Source organism: Oncorhynchus clarkii, chromosome 7 (assembly GCF_045791955.1).
Source record: "Oncorhynchus clarkii lewisi isolate Uvic-CL-2024 chromosome 7, UVic_Ocla_1.0, whole genome shotgun sequence".
Taxonomy (NCBI): domain Eukaryota; kingdom Metazoa; phylum Chordata; class Actinopteri; order Salmoniformes; family Salmonidae; genus Oncorhynchus; species Oncorhynchus clarkii.
In genome coordinates this window covers 62,818,697-62,840,519 of record NC_092153.1, presented here as the reverse complement: position 1 = coordinate 62,840,519, position 21,823 = coordinate 62,818,697, and the positions used below count along the sequence as shown (strand labels likewise).

At 39.9% G+C, this 21,823-nt stretch overlaps 3 protein-coding genes and 1 long non-coding RNA gene across 6 annotated transcripts; 3 read left to right on the top strand and 1 right to left on the bottom strand.

Annotated features, from left to right (window-relative positions):
- Nucleotides 1-265: 265 nt before the first annotated feature.
- Nucleotides 266-4,428, top strand: LOC139413634 (translocon-associated protein subunit alpha). Its single transcript, XM_071161244.1, has 9 exons — nt 266-443; nt 1,529-1,653; nt 1,766-1,859; nt 2,012-2,139; nt 2,474-2,608; nt 2,779-2,855; nt 2,994-3,072; nt 3,203-3,296; nt 3,515-4,428. The coding sequence occupies exons 1-9, from the start codon at nt 374-376 to the stop codon at nt 3,583-3,585; spliced, it is 873 nt and encodes a 290-aa protein (XP_071017345.1). The 5' UTR covers nt 266-373; the 3' UTR covers nt 3,586-4,428.
- A 659-nt stretch (nt 4,429-5,087) lies between these two features.
- Nucleotides 5,088-9,997, top strand: LOC139413635 (neuritin-like). 2 transcript variants are annotated; one of them, XM_071161247.1, is made up of 4 exons: nt 5,088-5,155; nt 5,235-5,323; nt 8,694-8,844; nt 9,772-9,997. In XM_071161247.1, exons 2-4 carry the CDS (start codon nt 5,266-5,268, stop codon nt 9,995-9,997), a joined length of 435 nt encoding a protein of 144 aa, XP_071017348.1. In that variant the 5' UTR covers nt 5,088-5,155; nt 5,235-5,265. The 2 variants fall into 2 exon arrangements, with proteins under 2 accessions (XP_071017348.1, XP_071017347.1); XM_071161246.1 differs by having other exon boundaries at nt 5,111-5,323.
- Nucleotides 9,998-17,869: 7,872 nt separating this feature from the next.
- On the bottom strand, nt 17,870-19,859 carry LOC139413636 (protein SYS1 homolog). Of its 2 annotated transcripts, none has more exons than XM_071161249.1 (4): nt 19,525-19,859; nt 19,061-19,261; nt 18,901-18,968; nt 17,870-18,621 (listed from the first exon to the last, which is right to left on the bottom strand). In XM_071161249.1, the coding sequence occupies exons 2-4, from the start codon at nt 19,220-19,222 to the stop codon at nt 18,381-18,383; spliced, it is 471 nt and encodes a 156-aa protein (XP_071017350.1). In that variant the 5' UTR covers nt 19,223-19,261; nt 19,525-19,859; the 3' UTR covers nt 17,870-18,380. The 2 variants fall into 2 exon arrangements, with proteins under 2 accessions (XP_071017350.1, XP_071017349.1); XM_071161248.1 differs by having other exon boundaries at nt 19,699-19,859.
- Nucleotides 19,186-20,676, top strand: LOC139413637 (uncharacterized). Its single transcript, XR_011634818.1, has 3 exons — nt 19,186-19,268; nt 20,081-20,170; nt 20,584-20,676. It is a non-coding gene; the product is annotated as an uncharacterized lncRNA (long non-coding RNA).
- The last annotated feature ends 1,147 nt before the right edge of the window (nt 20,677-21,823 follow it).

Sequence of the window (21,823 nt, the reverse complement as noted above, 5' to 3'; positions counted from 1 at the left end):
CGTTTTGGGTAATGTACTAATGTGTTTGCTATTATGCTAAAAAAAGAGAAAATTATAGTGTCTGCAAAGATACAAAAAAAAACATTATAAATATTTAGACAGCGTAGGCCTAAAATGATCTACAATGGTTACCTATACTGAGAGACCCCCCATCCCCAACATAAGTTAATTTAATTATCGATGATGGATGGAATAATGACATGTGTTTTTGTGGTTGTTGAGTCAATTAATTTATCCTAAACAGTTTGACAATACCTATACGTGCATAGTATGGGCGTGTCTTAAAACTCTTATCCCACGTCTTCTCTAACTTTTCTTCCTTTTCCTGAGTGCTGGTGTGTATGTAACAAGCTACGAACTTGACCGCAGCAAAATGTTCAATTTCGGATCAAAAATACTTGTACTTTTTCTCGTGGCTTTCCCATGTGGCCTGATATCCTTCGGTAAGTCATTTTATCCTTTTGAATTTGTATTCGTCACTCCAACGGTCCAGAGTTCATTGCAATAATGAAACGTTAACAAAGTTAACATTGACGTGGCATAACGCAGTTTTTCATTCAGTGATATTTAACGTTTGAAGACTGCATTGTTTTAAAGCTTCGTGCTCAATATCCATATTTGATTAATTAAACAAATGCATTTAACATAAAATTATAGCAGGAACATAACACTTTGGGAAGCTTTCTCAATATAGGCTTGTTGAGACATCGCATGCTTATGCAAATGAAACATTTCCATAGATGTAGTTTTGAGGTTGAAACAAAAATGACATTTTTCAAGACAAAATGTGTCTGGTAGGCAATATTTGTTTCTATTCACAACTAGTATTCTGCACTAGAGCGCTAAAAAATGATATTCACAAAGTTTAGCATATCTTTGCAGGGGGGCTCTTATTTTGAAAAATACAAGTAAAATATCTGCGGAATATCTGCGTTCATGCTGCCAGCATAATATACTGCTGCTAGGAGAACGGTAATCTCTACACTGAGTTCCCCTTTTCTCTATGGTGACGTGTCCCAGGATCATCGTTGCGTTAGTACTGTGTTGATGCATTGTAACATCCGTGTGAGGCGCTTACTTTTACGTTGTATCTTGCCTGTTACATAGTGTTCAAATTGATACAATAGGGCAGGCCTACTACTAAATGATTGGCTTTGCAATTTGTTATACAAAGTTTATACAGCATTTTCGATTAATTAGGCCTACCAATCATGAAGCATAACAGGACCTAGTTTTAGCCTTTAGGCTACACATTCTTTGTGAACGAGCACAATTAACTAATTAATCTCTTTTCATTATCACTTGTATCTATTTAGTAGTGTCACTAGTTTACATTTATTTGATCCATTGTATCCTATGTGTATTTTTTGTGAAGATGGACAAACTAGGGGTAACGTTAGGTTAAGAGACCTGGCCTTTTTAACAGGTGGTGAGTTGAAGTCACACTTATCAGTTATTATAGCAATTTATGCAATGTGTATGTGTTAAAATGCACACATTGCTAATGGCTTCTTCTCTGTTTGGACAGGCCGAGTATCTGCAGACTCTGAGTCTGCGGAGGACATTTTCCCGGATTCAACAGTCGATGAGGATGAGGAGGAGGAGGAGGAAGAGGATGAGGTGCTGGTGGAAGAAGATCAGGTCCCAGGCTCAGTATGTGTCGTTGGTCGAACTGGGATGAAAGCGGCTTCTATTGTCCCTGCCAAATGAACCAGACAGTCATTTGACATATTGCTATTTGATTTGATATTTTTAAATCTCTCAGGAAACAGAAGATGACATAGATGAAGATGCTGCAGTTGGAGATGTAACCTCTCACCCTGATGCTGACACCACCATTGTCTTTGTGACTGGGGAAGGTTGGCCTTCTCTTCCTTGATGAAGACTTTCATATCATTTTACACTCAGTCATTCATTGTAAATTTAAAGGTTAATATGCAAGACAGCGTTGAATTTAATTATTCATTCACATCAATGGTTTAATTTGTATATCTTTGTGCCATCTATCCAGAGTTCCCAGCCAATGAGATTGTGAAGTTCCTGGTGGGTTTCACCAACAAGGGAAGCCAGGATTTCACTGTCCATTCCCTGGAGGCCTCCTTCCGTTACCCTCAGGACTTCCAGTTCTACATCCAGAACGTGAGTCTGGTCTCTCGGATGCATGACGCCTGCATGCCTCATCTGAGGAATAGAAAGTCCCCATGAAACACACATGATTCTGTAACACTTCATACATTATAATGGGGTTTGTAATCTGTTTACTTCCAATTTATTAACTAATAATTACTATAATATTAACTTATTATAAAGCCTTTACAAACCTGATAACATGTATTACCTATGATAGATGACAGTTAGTTCATAAACAGTGTTGTATTTACCAAATATACATGGAATGCCCTGTAAAATGTAGTATTGGGAACTTTCTGCCATTGTTGATCAGAAAAGTAGACAAGATTTTTTTGGTATCTAGTTCACAGCCTTGCCCCTAAGCACTGTGGTCCAGCCCCAGAAGCAGGCCTCCTTTGAGTACTCCTTCATCCCTGCTCAGCCAATGGCTGGTCGTCCCTTCGGCCTGGTTATCCTACTCAACTACCAGGACAGTGAGGTGAGACTAGATTTATTGATTGTTTTTATTATTGTAATGTTTTGCATCTTCAGTATGCCCAGCTCATATGGGTTGTTGACCAGGTGTTCAGACATCACCATGACCAGGTTCAGAAGTTCATTGGAATGTATGTCCTGAGGCGCTGATCTTGTGTTTTGACTGTCCTGCAGGGCAACGGTTTCCAGACGGCTATTTACAACCAGACCGTCACTATCGTTGAGCTGGAGGAGGGACTGGATGGAGAGACGTAAGCATTTCTTTGCATACATCAATTCTATTTTTTATGCCAGTATTTGGTTATTTTAATTTATGTTTTAGGTACATTTGTTTAAATATTTTAACTCCTTTTTATAGTATGACATGTTTTCCTTTGTTTCTCCTCCAGAATATTCATGTATATCTTCCTGACTGGATTGGTTGTCTTGGCGGTCTTTGGCATGTACCAGGTGCTGGAGTCTAGGACGGTACGAGTTTCATGAATCTAAATTGTCATAGTCTAAAATATCTCCACATCTTTACATAAGGTGTTGAATGTTACATTAAAAATGAGCACCAGGGTGAATGAAGTGATGACCTTTCATCTATGTTGTGCAGAGGAAGAGGTTCCCTGTGAAGGTGGAGACGGGCACTGGTGGGATGAACGGTGTGGACATAAGCTGGATTCCCCAAGAGACCCTCAACATCATGAGTAAGTTGAGCTTTGTCATGGGCTTTAATACTCTGTCATAGCTTTTCTTCCTCAGTGCAGGAAGACAAATTCAAACTCTGCTTATAACAACCACTTTTTTGGAAGTGTACTTGAAAAGGCCTCCTCTGTTTTTATCTTGTCTGTACAAAGATGAATATCAACGCAAATGGCTGTATTGACCATCCCTCTTTCTCTCTTTGTCTCGCTCTCTCTAACAGGCAAGGCATCGGCATCCCCTAAAGCCTCCCCAAGGAAACGCACCAAGAGAGCGGTGGGAGTAGATCAGTAAACCATTCCATGATGTGGCCGTCTTCATATCAATGTCCACCAGGCCCATGTTCAAGGCCCATGACATCACAACCGTCAACACCATCAACCTCTGGGTGGACCTAGTTAGTTATCCAAGAGCTTTTTGCCGCTGATACATAGGCATACACCAAATGTCTCAATGTCAAGGGTTCTTGGACTGAAGACACTGGTGTCACGAATGTGTCCCATTTAGACACCACTCTAGTTGGACATGGTCATAATTGTGCATATTTGGCCCACATTTAGTTTAATAAAGGAACTTGTTTTTTATCACTGTGTGGTTGAAACACTAACGGACTGATATGAGACTAAAGACTGAGTAATTGAATCACCATGCCAGCTCCATGAAAGACATGGGGAAGACTTGGAGTTTTAGACCTGCCAAAGAAAGCTATAATGCTACACCAAGTATTTCAATCAAACTTTTTTCTTTTTTTTACTTTTACAAATGTATTTAAATACTTAAATTCCTGAAGTATTATGATATTGAGCTTTTAGTTCTATTTTATTCTGTGCCTTAGTGGCTGACTCCCTGTCTGCACGGTCAGGAATTGAGATAGTGACCAAAAGGGTCTCCCAAGTTCCTCCAAGAGAAAGTTTTCCTTCATGTGGACCAGGTTTTTCAGTGTCATACTTTGGAATATCATAAAGATGCTTTGAAAGGCTCAGTGAAGAGAATTTCAAAAGAAAAGGCCATCAGCTACCAGGTTACATTGTTAAATGTGAATGATACAAATGCATTTGAAAAGGTACTTGCTTTTAGAGTCAGGTTTAATTTTTTCCCAAACCATACTACAATAAATGTAACTGGTTGAATTATGAATTATAATTTTTTTTCACACATACTGCGCTGACACTCCAACACACACAAACTACATATGCTCACAAACACACATATTTACGCCACACACTCTTTCACACACTGCAGCTACTCTGTTTATTATCTATCCTGATTGCCTAGTCACTTTTACCTACATGTACATGGTACCTCAGTCACCTCAACTACCTTGTACCCCAGCACATTGACTCAGTACCGGTACTCCTTGTACTGTATATATCCTTGTTATTTTATTGTGTTTCTATTTCCTTTTTATTTTGAATAATTGTCATTTTCAATCTGCATTGTTGGGAAAGGGCTCTTAAGTAAGCATTTCATGGTAAAGTCTACACCTGTTGTATTTGGAGCATGTGACAAATACATTTGTTTTGATTTCATGCCTCAATTTATGACGCTCTGAAATAAGCACTTTATTTGGTCTTTTGATTTTGCTCAATATTATTCTCAGAGAAACCAAATATGACTGATGTCAGATTGACAAGGGATCCGACTGAGAGGAGACTGTCCATATGTACCAATGGGCTATTTGTTTGTCAGCAAATGAGAGACATGGGATGGCACTAAACGTATCTCTAGAAGCGCTCTGAGACGAAGCACGCACGCGAGGGGCAGGTTAAGTAACGTCACCGTTATCATGTTTTGGATCGAGAATAAACTGCAACTGATACTGCAAATGTCAATCGCCTCCTGGTAACCAGATAGGACGTCATAGGTAATTTATCTTGATCGATTCATCTTACTTCGCTTTGATTTTTTTCTCAATTTATGACCGACTTTGTTGGATCCCACAGATGGCGAGAGGCACCCTCCGCTGGGTTTGATATGGGAATGGGATTTACGTCAGCGAAGATTCTAATATTTTGTGCATGTATTACATTAGGTAAGACGGGTTCAATAATCGTTCTAGATACATATTTATTTGTAGAATAATACTTTGTCATATTCAAGTAATTTATTTTTCGACACCACTGTATTGGCTCTGTTTTTATAATATATTGGATGAAACGTAATATTTTATTAATTAAGGGTGTAGGCTAAATGTAGATGTTGCATGCAGAGTGAGAATAGAGTTGTAGCCTACTATTTGATAGTGCCAAGCCTTTTTCATATTTTAAGTGCTTATCAATAATGCATTGTCACTCAGGTGTGTGCAGATAGATTTTGGAGTGCTTGAATGATATTTGACAAGAAATAGACTTGCAATGTTGTGCTGGTTTGGGGTCACAAAGTACTGAGTATGGCTGGAGGGTGGTCTGGAGGGGGACTAGGCCCCATCCTGAAGTTGGAGAATTGTGCATTTTTCAAACACCTGAAACATTTTTAATCATTATGCTTAATTCTATGTACAAAAAATATATATCTAAATGTCTCTGCATATTTAAGTTTACCTCTTGAGCTGTATCCTGGTGGTTCTTTTTTTTTAAAGAAACTAAATATGCTTCTCTGGTAAAAACTGGGTAAATGATTGAAAGGAATGTGAGTTGTATTCAGTAATTGCTTGCTTTTCTGAAGTCTACCAACCTTGCCAGCAGGTATGGCAGCTATTTAATTTTGTCCTTATTTTACCAGGTAAGTTTTATCATCTACAGGAACAACCCTCAGAATAGTTACAGGGGAGCAGAATGATCCAATTGGAAGCTGGGGATGATTAGTTGGCCATGATGGTATGAGGGCCATATTGGGAATTTAGCCAGGACACCAGGGTTAAAACCCCTACTCTTACAATAAATGCCATTGGATATTTTAGTTTCCACGGAGAGTCAGGACACCTGTTTAATGTCCCATCCAGAAGACAGCACCCTACACAGGGCAATGTCCCCAATCACTGCCCTGGGGCATTGGGATCTTTAAAAATATATATATATCAGAGGAAATAGTGCCCTCTACTGGCCCTCTAACACCACTTCCAGCAGCATCTGGTTTCCCATCCAAGACCAATCCTGCTTAGCTTCAGTGGCAAGCCAGCAGTGGGTTGCAGCGTGGTGGTATGCTGCTTATGAGGTTGGGAGATTGGGACCCTATCTAGGCTAGCTAAAGCCAACGTCATAAAATTGCTAGGTTGCCAGTAGTATTACAGCTAATATATATATTTAAATATCATTATTATTATATAGTGCCTTTGCCAAAGTATTCATCCCCCTTGGCATTATTCCTATTTTTTTGGATTACAACCTGTAATGTAAATAGATTTTTATATTGATTTCATTTAATGGACATACACAAAATAGTCCAAATTGGTTACGTGAAATGTAAAAAATTAATAGAAAAACAAAAAAGAGGTGTGTGCATATGTATTCACCCACTTTGCGATGAAGCCCCTAAATAAGATCTGGTGCAACCAATTACATTCAGAAGTCACATAATTAGTTAAATAAAGTTCACCTGTGTGCTATCTAAATGTTACATGATCTTTCACATGATCTCATTATATATACACCTGTTCTGAAAGGCCCCAGAGTCTGCAACACCACTAAGCAAGCTGCACCACCAAGCAAGCATCACCATGAAGACCAAGGAGCTCTCCAAAGTTGTGGAGAAGTACAGATCAAGTTTGGATTATAAAAAAACATCTGAAACTTTGAACATCCCACGGAGCACCGTTAAATCCATTATTAAAAAATGGAAAGAAAATGGCACCACAAAAAACCTGCCAAGAGGGGACAGCCCACCAAAACTGATGGACCAAGCAATGAGGGCATTAATAGAGAGAGGCAGAGAGGACAACAAAGAGACCAAAGATAAAGCAACACTTGAGTGGTTTAAGGGTAAACATTTAAATGTCTTGGAATGGCCTAGTCAAAGCCCAGACCTCAATCCAATTGAGAATCTGTGGTATGACTTAAAGATTGCTGTTCACCAGCGGAACCCATCCAACTTGAAGGAGCTGGAGCAGTTTTGCCTTGAAGAATGGGCAAAAATCCCAGTGGCTAGACATGCCAAGCTTATAAAGACACCCCAAGAGACTTGCAGCTGTAATTGCTGCAAAAGGTGTCTCTACAAAGTATTGACTTTTTTGGGGGGGTGGGGGGGTGAATAATTATGCATGCTCAAGTTCAGTTATGTCTTATTTCTTGTTTGATTCACAATAAAAAAAATATTTTGCATGTTGTGTAAATCACATGATACAAACCCCCCCAAAATCTATTTTATTTCCAGTTTGTAAAGCAACAAAATAGGAAAAATGCCAAGGGGGGTGAATACTTTTGCAAGCCACTGTATTTGGGGAGGGGGCATTGGATTGAATGTGCAGTGGGACACTGCAAATGATCCAGGCAAGCAACCAAATCTGGGGGCAGTTGCTCTATTCTCAGAATCACAATATAACCCATGCCCTGATATACTTCAATGTTTTCTATGCTTTAAAATCAATCATTCAAGCTTATATAACAGACAGTGGCTATTACAGTGGCCTTGGACAACTTATCCCTGACACCTGACCCTAAATTATCAATAAGGGGGTGGGAGGGAGGAGGTAGACGGGAGAGAATTGTGACATGAACCATTCTCACAGGTAGCCTATGCTGATTATATCTATTGGCGACGGACATATCTGCTGATGGCATCATCCACCCTTTGAAGCATCTCTAAATCACAGGAGGACAAATATCTCTAATGCAATCTCATCATTAAAACTACATTGAAAGGCCATTTTGAAAGACTGGAAGAAAAACATTAGCCAAACTTCCTGGGAGGGATGCTGAGAGCTGTTATGTCTCGGTTTCCTCCATTTTAACTCCAAGAACAACAAAGAAGGAGGGTGACCTACTTCTGGCATCCTCCCATTTGTTTCAGAAGACACTTATCTTCAAACAGGGAGATGGATAAAGGTCTGGATCAGTGGAGGCTGGTGGGAGGAGCTATAAGAGAACGGGCTCAATGTAATGGCTGGAATGGAATTAATGGAACGGTATCAAACACATCAAACATATGGAAACCACATGTTTGACTCCATTCCATTCACTGCATTCCTGCCATTACAATGAGCCCGTCATCCTACAGCTCCTCTCACCAGCGTCCACTGATCTAGATAAAGATGAGAGCCCATTGCTATTCTATCATGACATAAAACAATTATATTTGGCCTCTGTAAGAGCAATTCCTGAATTGTACAATAAAACCTATGGTAAAAATGAACAAGCAGGATATGTACCATATGGATACAGTATTATTTTTTTCACAACAGGCAATATAATGGCCTTTATTTCCTTAATGCATTTGGATATATTTTTCTCTCTGTGTGTGTTTTGCAGTGTCCCTGGCTGTGGCAAGAGTCTCAGCGGCAGATGTGAAGTGTGAGAATATTTACAGGGACTTCTCTGACTGTGTTCTGGAGCTGGGGGAGAGCATGGATAACTACCAGGAGAATGTGACCAGCGAGATGGGAGTGGAAGCTGTGTGTAGGTGAGAGGGGTGTGTCTGTGTGCGTGTGCGTGTGTGCAACGCACAGCATCCTCTACGTAGCTGCATCTGTGTTTGCAGTGCACCGGGATCTCATGGGACCTGATTACTCTTACGACTGTAGGCAGAACGTATAAAACAGTGTCTGTGTTTTTTTAAGCAGTCTCCTTCTGCTTGTGCATATAAGACCTAATATCGAAATCCAGTAAGGTGTGTACCTTTGCGTAAGAACAGTGGGGAGAAGAGAGAGATGCTCGCTCCACTGTTCTTACGCAAGGTACACACCTTACTGGATTTCGATATTAGATCTTATATGCACCTCTGAGGAAGATCGCATAAGTGAATGGTGCTGAAACACTGAGCCACTGTACTGAAGAATGTACGACTTTGCTGCAGCAGTAATGAAACTCAGAGGCCATCTTCTATTTTTTTTTATTGTTACTGAGTGCATTCCTATACATAGTAAAAAATATTGTCTAAAGCTTACGCAGGCCTTGCCTTCCCCGGGTGAAAGAAGTTCCCTGTGCAGCATCAGCTCTTTTTTCGAATCTCATTTCTGTGACTACAAAATAAAGGTGGGTTGATCTTGCAAAACGCTAGAATAAAAACTGTTACAGTTTCACTGGACAGTAGTATAAAAAACAATAATAAACCAAAAATACTCCTGTAAAACACACCTTTGGCCATATGTGTTACAGGTGAGCTTTGAAGCATGGCATGTGAGGCGATTAAAGTGCCAGATAAATCAAATCAATGACAATCTTCAATCCAATAGATTGAAAACCAATGGCATGTTTTCATGTCAAATATGAAACAGGTAGTGGATTTGTGGAAAACCCTCTTGTAAAAGCACTTTGAGACAACTGCTGATGTAAAAAGGGCTTTATAAAATATATTTGACTGATTCATTGATTGATCTTTCATCCCTAGCCACTGGGAGGCGTTCCACACGTGTGCCCTGACGGCACTGTCCGGGTGTCAAGAGGAGGTGGGCTCCATCTGGGAGACGCTAAGAGAAGACTCCAGGAAGATCCGCTTCCAGGGCAGCCTCTTCGACCTGTGCAGCCCTAGCTCGGCCCCAAGCCTGCGCTCGCCTCTACCCCTGCTGTTCCTGGGCTTGTTGATCCTGGGAGGGCCCATCTGGCCCCCCACATAGGTGAGGGATGCCTCTCTCCTCCTCCTCGCTTCCACCACCATGCGCTCTCACATTCCCCTAGGTGGGGTGAGTAGCGAGACAATCAGTGAGTAGAGAGGGGATATGGATTGAAGATTAGGTTAGCACACAGAGCCATGTCTCCATGGAGACACCATTGATATCTATAGTATCATCATTATATATATATATATATATATATATATAACATATATAACACATATAATCAGAAGGCTATGATGTCACAGAGCCATTTATGTCTATGGAGAGATTAATGGATACTTATGGCTCTGGGTTACCATAGATGTCACCATAGATGTCTTTGGCACTAAGTAATTATAGGGTTATGTTATCAGGGCCTTAGATGTTAATGTCATCGATATCTAGGAGTCTGGATAAACATACATACCCAAGACCCAAGCAATTGTAATGAAATTACCTACTACAGTATACGCCTATGAAAAAAAGCAATTGGTCGGTTTTGTTGACAATCAGGTGAATTCTTTATAAACAATGACCTTTTGACCCATACACACCAACCCCAAATGGTTGGAGTTGCATGGCTGCTATAATGACACCAAAAAGGTATTTTCTATATTTTTGCTCTGTTAAACCGTTTCTTTGGTCATCCTGTTAGACAGTAGGTGCTGTTAAAGTCAGGTAATGCTCTTAACTGAAAATATTGTAAAAAATTATTGTTAGTAATTGTGGATGAAGGACAACAGTCTAGTTAGTTTCTCTCTTGCCAACTAGTTATTGTACCTGAAAATTATCCCTGGTTATGTGAGAATGTTCAGCGTTGTTTTATGAACCTGTGTCTTGTATGGAAGTCCACGTTTTTGGCTGTTAATTCATTTTATATCATTGACTCCACAACTATATACAATTGTACACAGTTCACTTCCAAGCACATTCACCCTTATAGAAAACACACAGCATACTGAGTAGAAATAAAGATGAGGTAATGCCACAAATATTCACTTTATTATGGAAGCTAAAATATATAGGACTTAAGTCATAGGATTATCCACCCTGCATTGTTAGGGCTAATGTCTCAATGCATTACAATATTTGATTTTGTCAACAGTTGTAATATTACATCAAACTGAGTAAATATAAATATAAAATCTATGTAATTTGTAGTTTTATAGCAACATGTGGTGTTATTGTATAGCTTCTCCGTTACTACTCTGACTGAATTGGCAATGAGGGGTGAATCCTGACTTAGGAATTTATTCCTATCCTACACACAGTCGCGTAATGCGCTCTGCAGGTGTGGCTACCTTGCACACTCTGAATAAATGTAAAACCCTCCCACTTGCTGGCCACCATATTTTCTAGATGAGTTTTCATTCAATGGTATTTTCAGTACATTTATCTTAAGCCATCCCTTTAAATACAGTGTAACTTAATTTTTTAATTTCACCTTTAATTTAACCATAGGCCAGTTGAGAACAAGTTCTCATTTACAACTGCAACCTGGCCAAGATAAAGCTACACATGGGATAAACAAACGTACAGTCAATAACACAATAGAAAAATCTGTATACAGTGTGTGCAAATTAAGTAAGGAGGCAAGGAAATAAATAGGCCAATAGTGGCAAAGTAATTACAATTTAGCATTTTACACTGGAGTGATAGATGTCCAGATGAGGATGTGCAAGTAGAAATAATGGTGTGCAAAAGAGCAGAAAAACAAAAACAAATATGGGGATGAGGTAGGTAGTTGGTTGGATGGGCTATTTAAGGTGGGCTATGTACAGCTGCAGCGATTGGTAAGCTGCTCTAACAGCTGAAGCTTAAAGTTAGTGAGGGAGATATAAGTCTCCAACTTCAGTGATTTTTTCAATTTGTTCCAGTCATTGGCAGCAGAGAACTGTAAGGAAAGGCAGCCAAAGGAGGTGTTGGCTTTGGGGATGACCAGTGGAATATACCTGCTGGAGCGTGTGCTACAGGTGGGTGGTGCTATTGTGACCAGTGAGCTGAGATAAGGCGGAGCTTTACCTAGCAAAGACTTGTAGATGACCTAGAGCCAGTGGGTTTGGCAACAAATATGTAGCGAGGACCAGCCAACGAGAGCATACAGGTCGCTGTGGTGGGTAGTATATGGGGCTTTGGTGACAAAAAGGATGGCACTGTGATAGACTGCATCCAATTTGCTGAGTAGAGTGTTGGAGGCTATTTTGTAAATGACATCGCCGAAGTCAAGGATCGGTAGGATAGTCAGTTTTACTAGAGTATGTTTGGCAGCTTGAGTGAAGGAGGCTTTGTTGCGAAATAGGAAGCCGATTCTAGATTTAACTTTGGATTGGAGATGCTTAATGTGAGTCTGGAAGGAGACTTTACAGTCTAGCCAGACACCTAGGTATGTATAGTTGTCCACATATTCTAAGTCAGAACCGTACAGAGTAGTGATGCTATTCGGGCAGGCCGGTACGGGCAGCGATCGGTTGAAGAGCATGCATTTCGTTTTACTAGTATTTAAGAGCAGTTGGAGGCCACGGAAGGAGTGTTGTATGGCATTGAAGCTCGTTTGGAGGTTTTTAACAGTGTCCAAAGACAAATATAGTTAGAATATAGTCGACAGACTTAATAGAATACATAGAGAGAACAGGGTCAGAATATAGGGATTAATGAAAGAAAGCCATCTATGCATATGTGTCTCTGTTTCAGCACCAACTGGTAGATTTAAAAATACTCTGATCTTGTAGATTATTTAGGCACATATTTTGGGGTAGGAAAGTATATATGAATTAAAACAAATTACGGTTTGGAGAAGCTTTACACACAAAATATACTGATTAATAAAAAATACAGTGGTTCGAGTCAAACTGAAAGCTGTCATATTCAAGTTCAATCCATAAAATATTGGAAGGTGGAAAAAAAGAGTACAATAGAGGTTGAACAATAATCCTATAAATCTACTCTAATTCCCACTAATCATGGAACAGTATGACAACAGTCCAGTCGTGTGTTCTTAGTTCCATAATGATTCAAATAGGCTACATGTCCCAACTTATTGCACAACGTTAGCCGGATATGATCCACTAATGCTAGCAACCCTCAGGAACAATTTACAAGGACATGACAGAGGAAAGAAAGGTAAACGGAATGGAATGAAATTATGAAAAAATACATGTATGTGGGTATTACTGACGGTGGCTCGAGATAGTGGCTAATATTAAACGTGATACAAATTGTAAAATAAAACGGAGAAAAGCCTGGGCATATAATCAAAACATTCTAAAGAGCATACATCAACTTGGCAGGTTCAGCCCTACAGAAGCCTACAAATTACATCAATGCAAATTATGAGGGCACACAATTACAATTCTGAATAATGACACAGCAATTTTGGTTTTCTATTTCACTGTGTTAAAGGGGCGGCAATACATGTCATGTTGATATGATTTTCAGTTTGCTTCTATATGCCTGGTGTCACATTTGTCTCCAGGGATCATAAGAAAATATTATCTAAAACAACTGCCATGTTTATTTACAATTCTCCAAATGGAATACTCATTTACCTAGCTCTTATTAATAGCTCTTATCAATATATCAATTACAGTGCATGGAGAATGCTGTTATTTAAATTAGAAAAAAAGAAAGCACATGCTTTTTCCACTTGGAACTGTCAGGCTAGCTTGACCTTATTCATGGTTTCCCTGCAAGTTTAAAATGGCGGAATTAAATCAAGGTCAAAATATGATGTGTCCGTAGACACAACTCCACCACACCTTCATTTATTCCACCTCAAACGAATAGCAGGTGAATATCATGCTATTCTCAAGCTTAAATTCAAGGTCATAATATGTATAGAGAGAAAAGCGCATAAAAATGTAATTACCTTCCATTTACGCACGCTTAACTTGGGTTGGAATCGGGGCCTTAGTACTAAGATTTTTGTGCAAATCTCTCATTGATAAGAATGCATGATTTACGCCTAAACTAAAGCTACATCCACATCCATGTATCTCAAATTAGGATTTGACCCAGAGAGAGCATGTCAAATATTCACACTGCTTCAGCCAACATAGGACAGTCTTCTTGTTTTCTTTTGTACCCTCCCAACAGTACCTATAGTATGAATGGATCTCTCTCTGCATGGTTGTGTCTAGATATTAGGTTAGATATTCAGTTGAAAATACATTCCCAAGAGACATCCTATATCCTCTATCAGCATGTTTGTACTGGTTGTCCTCCACACCTAGTCTGTGCTCCTGATTGTGGTAGCATTCTGTCACCCAATCTGTGTGCCTGGTGGCAAGAGTCCACATTTTTTTTTTTTTTTTTTTTAACAGAGTTGTGCTATTCACAAAGCATGAGCAATATGTATGGGAAACACTTGAGGGACCAACTACTTTCCTTTTCTGTGAGATCGGCAGCTAACGAAAGCATGAGCAATATCACATTTTTAAAGGGAGATATCAAAAACACTAAGCATATCATTATGTATGACTGATTATTGAAAGAATTACTGCATGGAAAAATAGGCCTACATCAGGAAACACTAGGAATTCAAAATGTATGTGGTTTTTCAGCGATACAAACTACAGAGTACATTAAGTATTGTATTAAGTATTGTATTGCAAAGTAATGCGTTTGAAATAATAAAGTATCAAGTTTGAAAATATGACATATTATTCTGTTTATACCTGCATGACCACAGAGGGATCTGCTAGATCAAGATTATACTTGCTCCTACTCAGTATATGCTCTATCACAGTTATAGGATAGATTCTAGGCACGAGACACTTATTGTTGATATGATGTCCCTCCCCTGCACCATGGTTTCTTTTTTAGTCGTCCTCGTGGCAAGGTGCTAATAATCAGGACTGGACCCAGTATGGAACAGCCCAGCTGGCAGTCAGCCGCTTTTTAGTGGGCTACCATCTGTTCTCCCCAACCTGGCCACAGAGAATGCAGAGAGGGAGTGGGGGAGTGGCAGAGGGTGCAGCAGGGCTCAGGGCCCCCAGGACTCCCCATGGAAGGCTAACATCCATGTGTGGTGGTGGTGTAAGCCTCTCATTATGTTGCCTCCTCCGTCGCTGACATTTCTACAGTCCAGTTTCACCCACAATATCCCACATTACAATGCACACGATCACTTCGTCTGTGCCAATGATAATGCACTTAATAAGAAAGTAGGTCTGTATTGCATGTTTCAGTAACTAATTTCTTCCTGCACTGTTTAGTAATGCTCTGGTGGATAGAAATCTGATGACAAGTAATGAATGACTGAATATTCAGATCTATCTTATTTGATGGAAGACAAATAATCTTAACATGGATCCAGTGATGCAATAAGTGGAAACTACAGCATTGCACTTCCTTACAGAGAAACCTTACAAAGTCCAAGAAAATTAGCTGATCCATGACTTTCCTGAGTGCTTATCTAGTCTAGTCGAATAGATTATTCCCACACCGAGAGCTAATTTTCAACAAATGCATCTACTATACTGCAGGCAATTATGATTTCATTCAACCGCAAGTACTGAAAAAACAGGACTTGTGGTTTAAAATCAGAGAAAAACCATCCCAGATAATCTCAGAGTATATGTTAAGGTCACATACAGTGGGGCAAAAAAGTATTTAGTCAGCCACCAATTGTGCAAGTTCTCCCACTTAAAAAGATGAGAGGCCTGTAATTTTCATCATAGGTACACTTCAACTATGACAGACAAAATGAGAAAAAAAATCCAGAAAATCACATTGTAGGATTTTTAATGAATTTATTTGCAAATTATGGTGGAAAATAAGTATTTGGTCAATAACAAAAGTTTATCTCAATACTTTGTTATATACCCTTTGTTGGCAATGACAGAGGTCAAACGTTTTCTGTAAGTCTTCACAAGGTTTTCACACACTGTTGCTGGTATTTTGGCCCATTCCTCCATGCAGATCTCCTCTAGAGCAGTGATGTTTTGGGGCTGTTGCTGGGCAACACGGACTTTCAACTCCCTCCAAAGATTTTCTATGGGGTTGAGATCTGGAGACTGGCTAGGCCACTCCAGGACCTTGAAATGCTTCTTACGAAGCCACTCCTTTGTTGCCCGGGCGGTGTGTTTGGGATAATTGTCATGCTGAAAGACCCAGCCACGTTTCATCTTCAATGCCCTTGCTGATGGAAGGAGGTTTTCACTAAAAATTTCACGATACATGGCCCCATTCATTCTTTCCTTTACACAGATTAGTCGTCCTGGTCCCTTTGCAGAAAAACAGCCCCAAAGCATGATGTTTCCACCCCCATGCTTCACAGTAGGTATGGTGTTATTTGGATGTGACTCAGCATTCTTTGTCCTCCAAACACGACAAGTTGAGTTTTTACCAAAAAGTTATATTTTGGTTTCATCTGACCATATGACATTCTCCCAATCTTCTTCTGGATCATCCAAATGTTCTCTAGCAAACTTCAGACGGGCCTGGACATGTACTGGCTTAAGCAGGGGGACACGTCTGGCACTGCAGGATTTGAGTCCCTGGCGGCGTAGTGTGTTACTGATGGTAAGCTTTGTTACTTTGGTCCCAGCTCTCTGCAGGTCATTCACTAGGTCCCCCCGTGTGGTTCTGGGATTTTTACTCACCGTTCTTGTGATCATTTTGACCCCACGGGGTGAGATCTTGCGTGGAGCCCCAGATCGAGGGAGATTATCAGTGGTCTTGTATGTCTTCCATTTCCTAATAATTGCTCCCACAGTTGATTTCTTCAAACCAAGCTGCTTACCTATTGCAGATTCAGCCTTCCCAGCCTGGTGCAGGTCTACAATTTTGTTTGTGGTGTCCTTTGACAGCTCTTTGGTCTTGGCCATAGTGGAGTTTGGAGTGTGACTGTTTGAGGTTGTGGACAGGTGTCTTTTATACTGATAACAAGTTTAAACAGGTGCCATTAACACAGGTAACGAGTGGAGGACAGAGGAGCCTCTTAAAGAAGTTCTTACAGGTCTGTGAGAGCCAGAAATCTTGCTTGTTTGTAGGTGACCAAATACTTATTTTCCACCATAATTTGCAAATAAATTCATTAAAAATCCTACAATGTGATTTTCTGGATTATATTTCTCATTTTGTCTGTCATAGTTGAAGTGTACCTATGATGAAAATTACAGGCTTCTCATCTTTATAGGTGGGAGAACTTGCACAATTGGTGGCTGACTAAATACTTTTTTTGCCCCACTGTATGAGTCAAATATGTAATGTGAAGAGAAGCACTCTTTGTGGTAAAATAAAAATATTTGGTCTTAAGACACCAAATGATCCCACTTATTATCAAGAGTTCAATACCGTAGTTATAGAAAAACCACAGCAGCAATGCCAGCGGAAAAAACATTAACAGGTGAGGTGTAGAAAGATCTCACTGCATAGTCCAGATTTCTACCGCAATTCAAGTAAAACCTCTGTGATCTTACACAAAGTTCAGAATGATATAAAAGTGTAAGGTCCAGACATAGTCTGAAAATCATTTTGACAAATAATAGGATATGAGAAGGAAAGAGAAAGTGCATTGAAAATCAGCAGAGAACCAGGAGTACTAAGCATGCTTACTAAAATAGGTTTACGTATAATTTGACCATAGATGGCAGTCACTGCACCATCGAGCACACAGTCAGGCACACACACAGTGACAGCATCTTGTCAGAACACAGCTGGTGGCTGACAGACCATCCCCAGAGGAGCCATCTGCTCTCCACAGCATCACATCTTGTACACACACAACACTATGATCATGCTAAGCGATGATTATCAGATACTTGCTGCTCTTATAGCGTTGTCACGTTAACTTCATAATGTTGACGTATGAATGAGCATTGCTGATTACTTTCACCCCTCAAGCTCACAAACTATAATTAGGATTAAAATATAATTCCATACCTGGTGATCTGTTGTTTACATGTATGACTAGTTTGTTGTCGTTTTTATTTTTCTCAACTGGAAAGGACATAACCGAAAGCATGTGCATGACAATCATTTTGCCACAATCATGTGATATCATCATTATTTAATCAAATCATGAAACCATTAAGCTCTTTGTAGGACAAACTAAACTCTGCTTCGAACTGTCTCAAAGCAAGTGATATCTTAGTGGGTCGAGGAAAAAGTTAGCATTCACTGTTAGACAGGTAGTACATGTTTACAAATAAATACAGCAACCAGCACCATTTAAGTTAATTTCCAAGTCCTTGAATCTATTGAGAGGTGTGCAATGTTCCAACTTGGAGCATCTCTGTCTCTAGATCCAACTACTGCGTTATAGCAGCTGACATCCCAGTCCCACCAAGTCTTTGGGCACAAATGTCATACCCTACATCATACTGGTCAGAATACTGTCAGTGAACAGTTCACAGGGAATGAGCCAGAGTCACAGAGTGGGGTCAGGTCAGGTGGTCAGCAGTCAAAGGTTAGACTTAGGTCCACTGTTTACTGGGATGGCCCTGAGCTCAGTCCGCATGCATAGGTACTCTCCAATCACGGCCATCAGAGCCATGCAGGCCACGTTGACCAGCCACCAGGACAGGGCCGCCGGGAGGTGGGCATTGTAGAGCCAACAGCCTATCATGTGGAAGAAGTGCACGGTGATAGTGAAGTCCAGACACTGCTTCCCTCGGCGGATAAAGAACAACAGGCCCAGGGCACTGACGAAACAGCAAGACAGATGTACGATGAAAGACAACATGCCAAAAAACAGGTTGGTCATTCAACTGACGTGTGTGTGTAAATGTTATGATAGTTTTTGATTCATAGCTCGTAGTTTGGCTAAGTTTACCAAACGTTAAGATTGTCATCTACTATAAAGCATCAAAGATTATTGACCTCATAACAAACCAGCCTTTTATCAATGGTATATGACTAGACTTCTTCATACCAAAGTGTTGAGGGAACATGCAGCACTCGAAGTCGGCCCATTAACTTACCAGGTAAGTGAGTTCAAGATGAACGCCATCATTGAGAGTCTGCCCTGCATTGTTGCAAATCCAAGAACCTGCAAGCATAGCGCCATGTTGTGAATCAGTCTACTGTCAACTCAACAGACAAAAATTAGGAAAATGTAGGAAACATTTCACAAAGACTCACCTCATAACTGAAGATCTGGTCCAGTGATCTGTTGGTTTGTACAAGACTGTCCACAACAGCCAGCCACAAACCCAGGAAGCTGTAGTAGATGCATTGCATCAACACAATCTGAGACAAAATGAGGACCGGGTCCCAGATGTAACTGCGGAAATGACTGCCCATTCCAAAGCTTTAGGAGGGAACACAGGGACCGCCGAACAGCTGAAAAGTAGGGAGTGTCAGTGAATCAAAACCTGAAATGAAATTGTAGACATTTCAAAGGTCCATTATAGTTGAGTTAGTTAAAACCTAACGTTAGCTATAAGCTGTTCTGTTACACGCATTATTCAAGATAGTTAGCTGGCTAGATATCTAACAACGTTGCTAGGCCTACTTGTTACAGTAGTTATCTAGCTATGTGACATAGCTAATTTAATTTAGCAAATTAAAGTTTTACATGTCCTCTTTTGAAAAAATCTAGCTACCTTAAATGTTTGATAGCTGGCCGACATTAGCTGATTGGCTAATTGGATTAACTTGGTAGCTAGTGAGCTATGTCAACAACTGCTTGGTGACATAGCTACCTAGCTGGTAACGTTAGCTAGCTATTAACTTGTTAGCAGCAGTGATTGTTATTGAGTTTACAAACTTTAGCCTACTTTTGCTGATAATCAATATCGAATCGGGGTGTTTGGTAGTGAGATATCCAAAAGTACAACACATGAAATGCCACGATAAATCTACCAGATAACGTAAAGCTGATGACGAATAACAGAAATATGAAAACAACAACGCCACCAAATTTGACCCGGAAGTGATTAACCTCTAATACATTCATTTCAAAATAAAATGATGTATCTGGAATGGGAAGGAATATCCGGCTTTTTGAAAAATGAATGAACATCTTTAATAAAAATGTTATTTCACTGATTTTGGGTGCCGAAATTAATACGTCTGGTGTTACGATTTTGTTTTAAGGCCTTTACAAGTTGCATTATTGTAGTTCATTCTTCTGAATTTTTTTTTTTTTTTTTTTTGCAGGGCCCATTCTTCACTGGCCAGGTGGACGCCCAAGAAAAATGTGCAAGCAGTCAAGACTTTGCCACCAGCCGTGCATATGAAAAATAGGAGGTAGGTATAAAATACAATGCCATATAAATGTTCTTAAACAATTACCAGTCCCTAAATGCTTTGCTCACTTCTCTCTCAGGCAAGTGGGCAATCCCATGGTAAAGACTTTACGCTGTGATTCAGATGTTTCATTTTAAAATGTATACCATACAAAAACCATTGATGTCAAAGTTTAACAAACCATAACTCTGTGCATAAGGACCACTTTTAACAATTTCCACTGAAAATTGTACAAAAACACATTTCCAGGAAGAACTGTGCAGATAAAATGTTTATCAAACTTTGCATCTGCAGTTTTTCCAGTAAATGTTTTTGTTTATTTACTGTGTAAATTGTTCAAAGTAGTCACTGTGCATAGAGTTGTATGGTTTGTTAAACTTTGAAATCAATGTTTTTGTACATAAATTTTAAAGGGACAGTGGACCAAACGGGTCTCTGGAGACTCTGATCCTGTGTACAGAAAGTGAAACCACGCTCCTACTTGGTCGACGTGAATGGATCACTGTATCGTCGTAACAGGGTTAACCTTCGGATTGCTGAGCCAGCACCTACTCAGAACCCTGATGGTCAATGGGGTCGCATGACAAAAGACGGAACCCCAGCAAGTCACATAGGGCCTGAGGCACTGGGCGAAGAGCCAGGGGATCACAGGTCGGCCGCTCCCTCACCCATTAATACTCCCCTTAGACAGTCAGGTGACATGCCTGTGTGGGAACCTGCAGTCCTCGCAGACAAGCCCCCTGTCTTTTCACGCTGCGGGCGTCTGTCCCAGCCACCAAAAATACTTAATCTGTAGGTTATCCATTAGGGATTGTTGACAGACAGAGATAAAAGTGAAGAGAGTATCAAAATGTGTTACGGTTACCTGGAAAAAAATATAAAATAATAAATAAATAAAATAACTAAACTGTTCATGTTGGAAATTATTACTAGGTCTGTTTTGTTAGTGAATTGACAGCTCCTGTCCTATTTTATATTAGTAGTAGAATTATTAGCAATAATATTTATATGATCACTGCAGGAGCTAGGAATCTCAGATGACAGATTGTTTTGTCTGAACAGCTATTATTATTTAGTCTAAGACTATCTCACTCTCTCCCATCACTCCATTTATGCTCTCTCTCTCTCTCCCTCCCCTAACCCTCTTCTCACAGTGACCACAGATGTGTCTGTAGGGAGTTCCTATGTGGGCTGTGAGCCCATGGGATTGTTTTGGAGCCTGCACCTGGAGAGAGAGAGGGTCTGAGGTTGGAACAGGGAATAAAACTAACAAAGCATGCAAAGCATTGAAAATGATTCAGAGACAAATGCTATTGTTCAACGAAGTCAATATAAAGATTTTTAAAAGGGATAGTATAACAAAATGATAAAACTATGTATATATTGGGTGATTCCTCACAAAGCTAGAACAAAGAAATACCATGATTTGGGGGATTTCATTGAAATGTAATCCATAGAATGGTCATTTTGAAGATGGAATGTTGACACATACAGTTGAAGTCGGAAGTTTACATACACTTAAGTTGGAGTCATTAAAACTCGTTTTTCAACCACTCCACAAATTTCTTGTAACAAACTATAGTTTTGCCAAGTCGGTTAGGGCATCTACTTTGTGCATGACAAAAGTAATTTTTCCAACAATTGTTTACAGAC

Coding starts and splice junctions, on each gene's coding strand:
- LOC139413634 (XM_071161244.1), top strand. CDS start 374: ATGTTCAATTTCGGATCAAAAATACTTGTACTTTTTCTCGTGGCTTTC. Junction 2,609..2,778: donor TCAACTACCAGGACAGTGAG/GTGAGACTAGAT, acceptor ACTGTCCTGCAG/GGCAACGGTTTCCAGACGGC. Junction 2,856..2,993: donor GAGGGACTGGATGGAGAGAC/GTAAGCATTTCT, acceptor TTTCTCCTCCAG/AATATTCATGTATATCTTCC.
- LOC139413635 (XM_071161246.1), top strand. CDS start 5,209: ATGACCGACTTTGTTGGATCCCACAGATGGCGAGAGGCACCCTCCGCT. Junction 5,324..8,693: donor TTGTGCATGTATTACATTAG/GTAAGACGGGTT, acceptor TGTGTTTTGCAG/TGTCCCTGGCTGTGGCAAGA. Junction 8,845..9,771: donor GGAGTGGAAGCTGTGTGTAG/GTGAGAGGGGTG, acceptor TTTCATCCCTAG/CCACTGGGAGGCGTTCCACA.
- LOC139413636 (XM_071161249.1), bottom strand. CDS start 19,222: ATGGGCAGTCATTTCCGCAGTTACATCTGGGACCCGGTCCTCATTTTG. Junction 18,969..19,060: donor ACCAGATCTTCAGTTATGAG/GTGAGTCTTTGT, acceptor CTATGCTTGCAG/GTTCTTGGATTTGCAACAAT. Junction 18,622..18,900: donor ATCTTGAACTCACTTACCTG/GTAAGTTAATGG, acceptor CTGTTTCGTCAG/TGCCCTGGGCCTGTTGTTCT.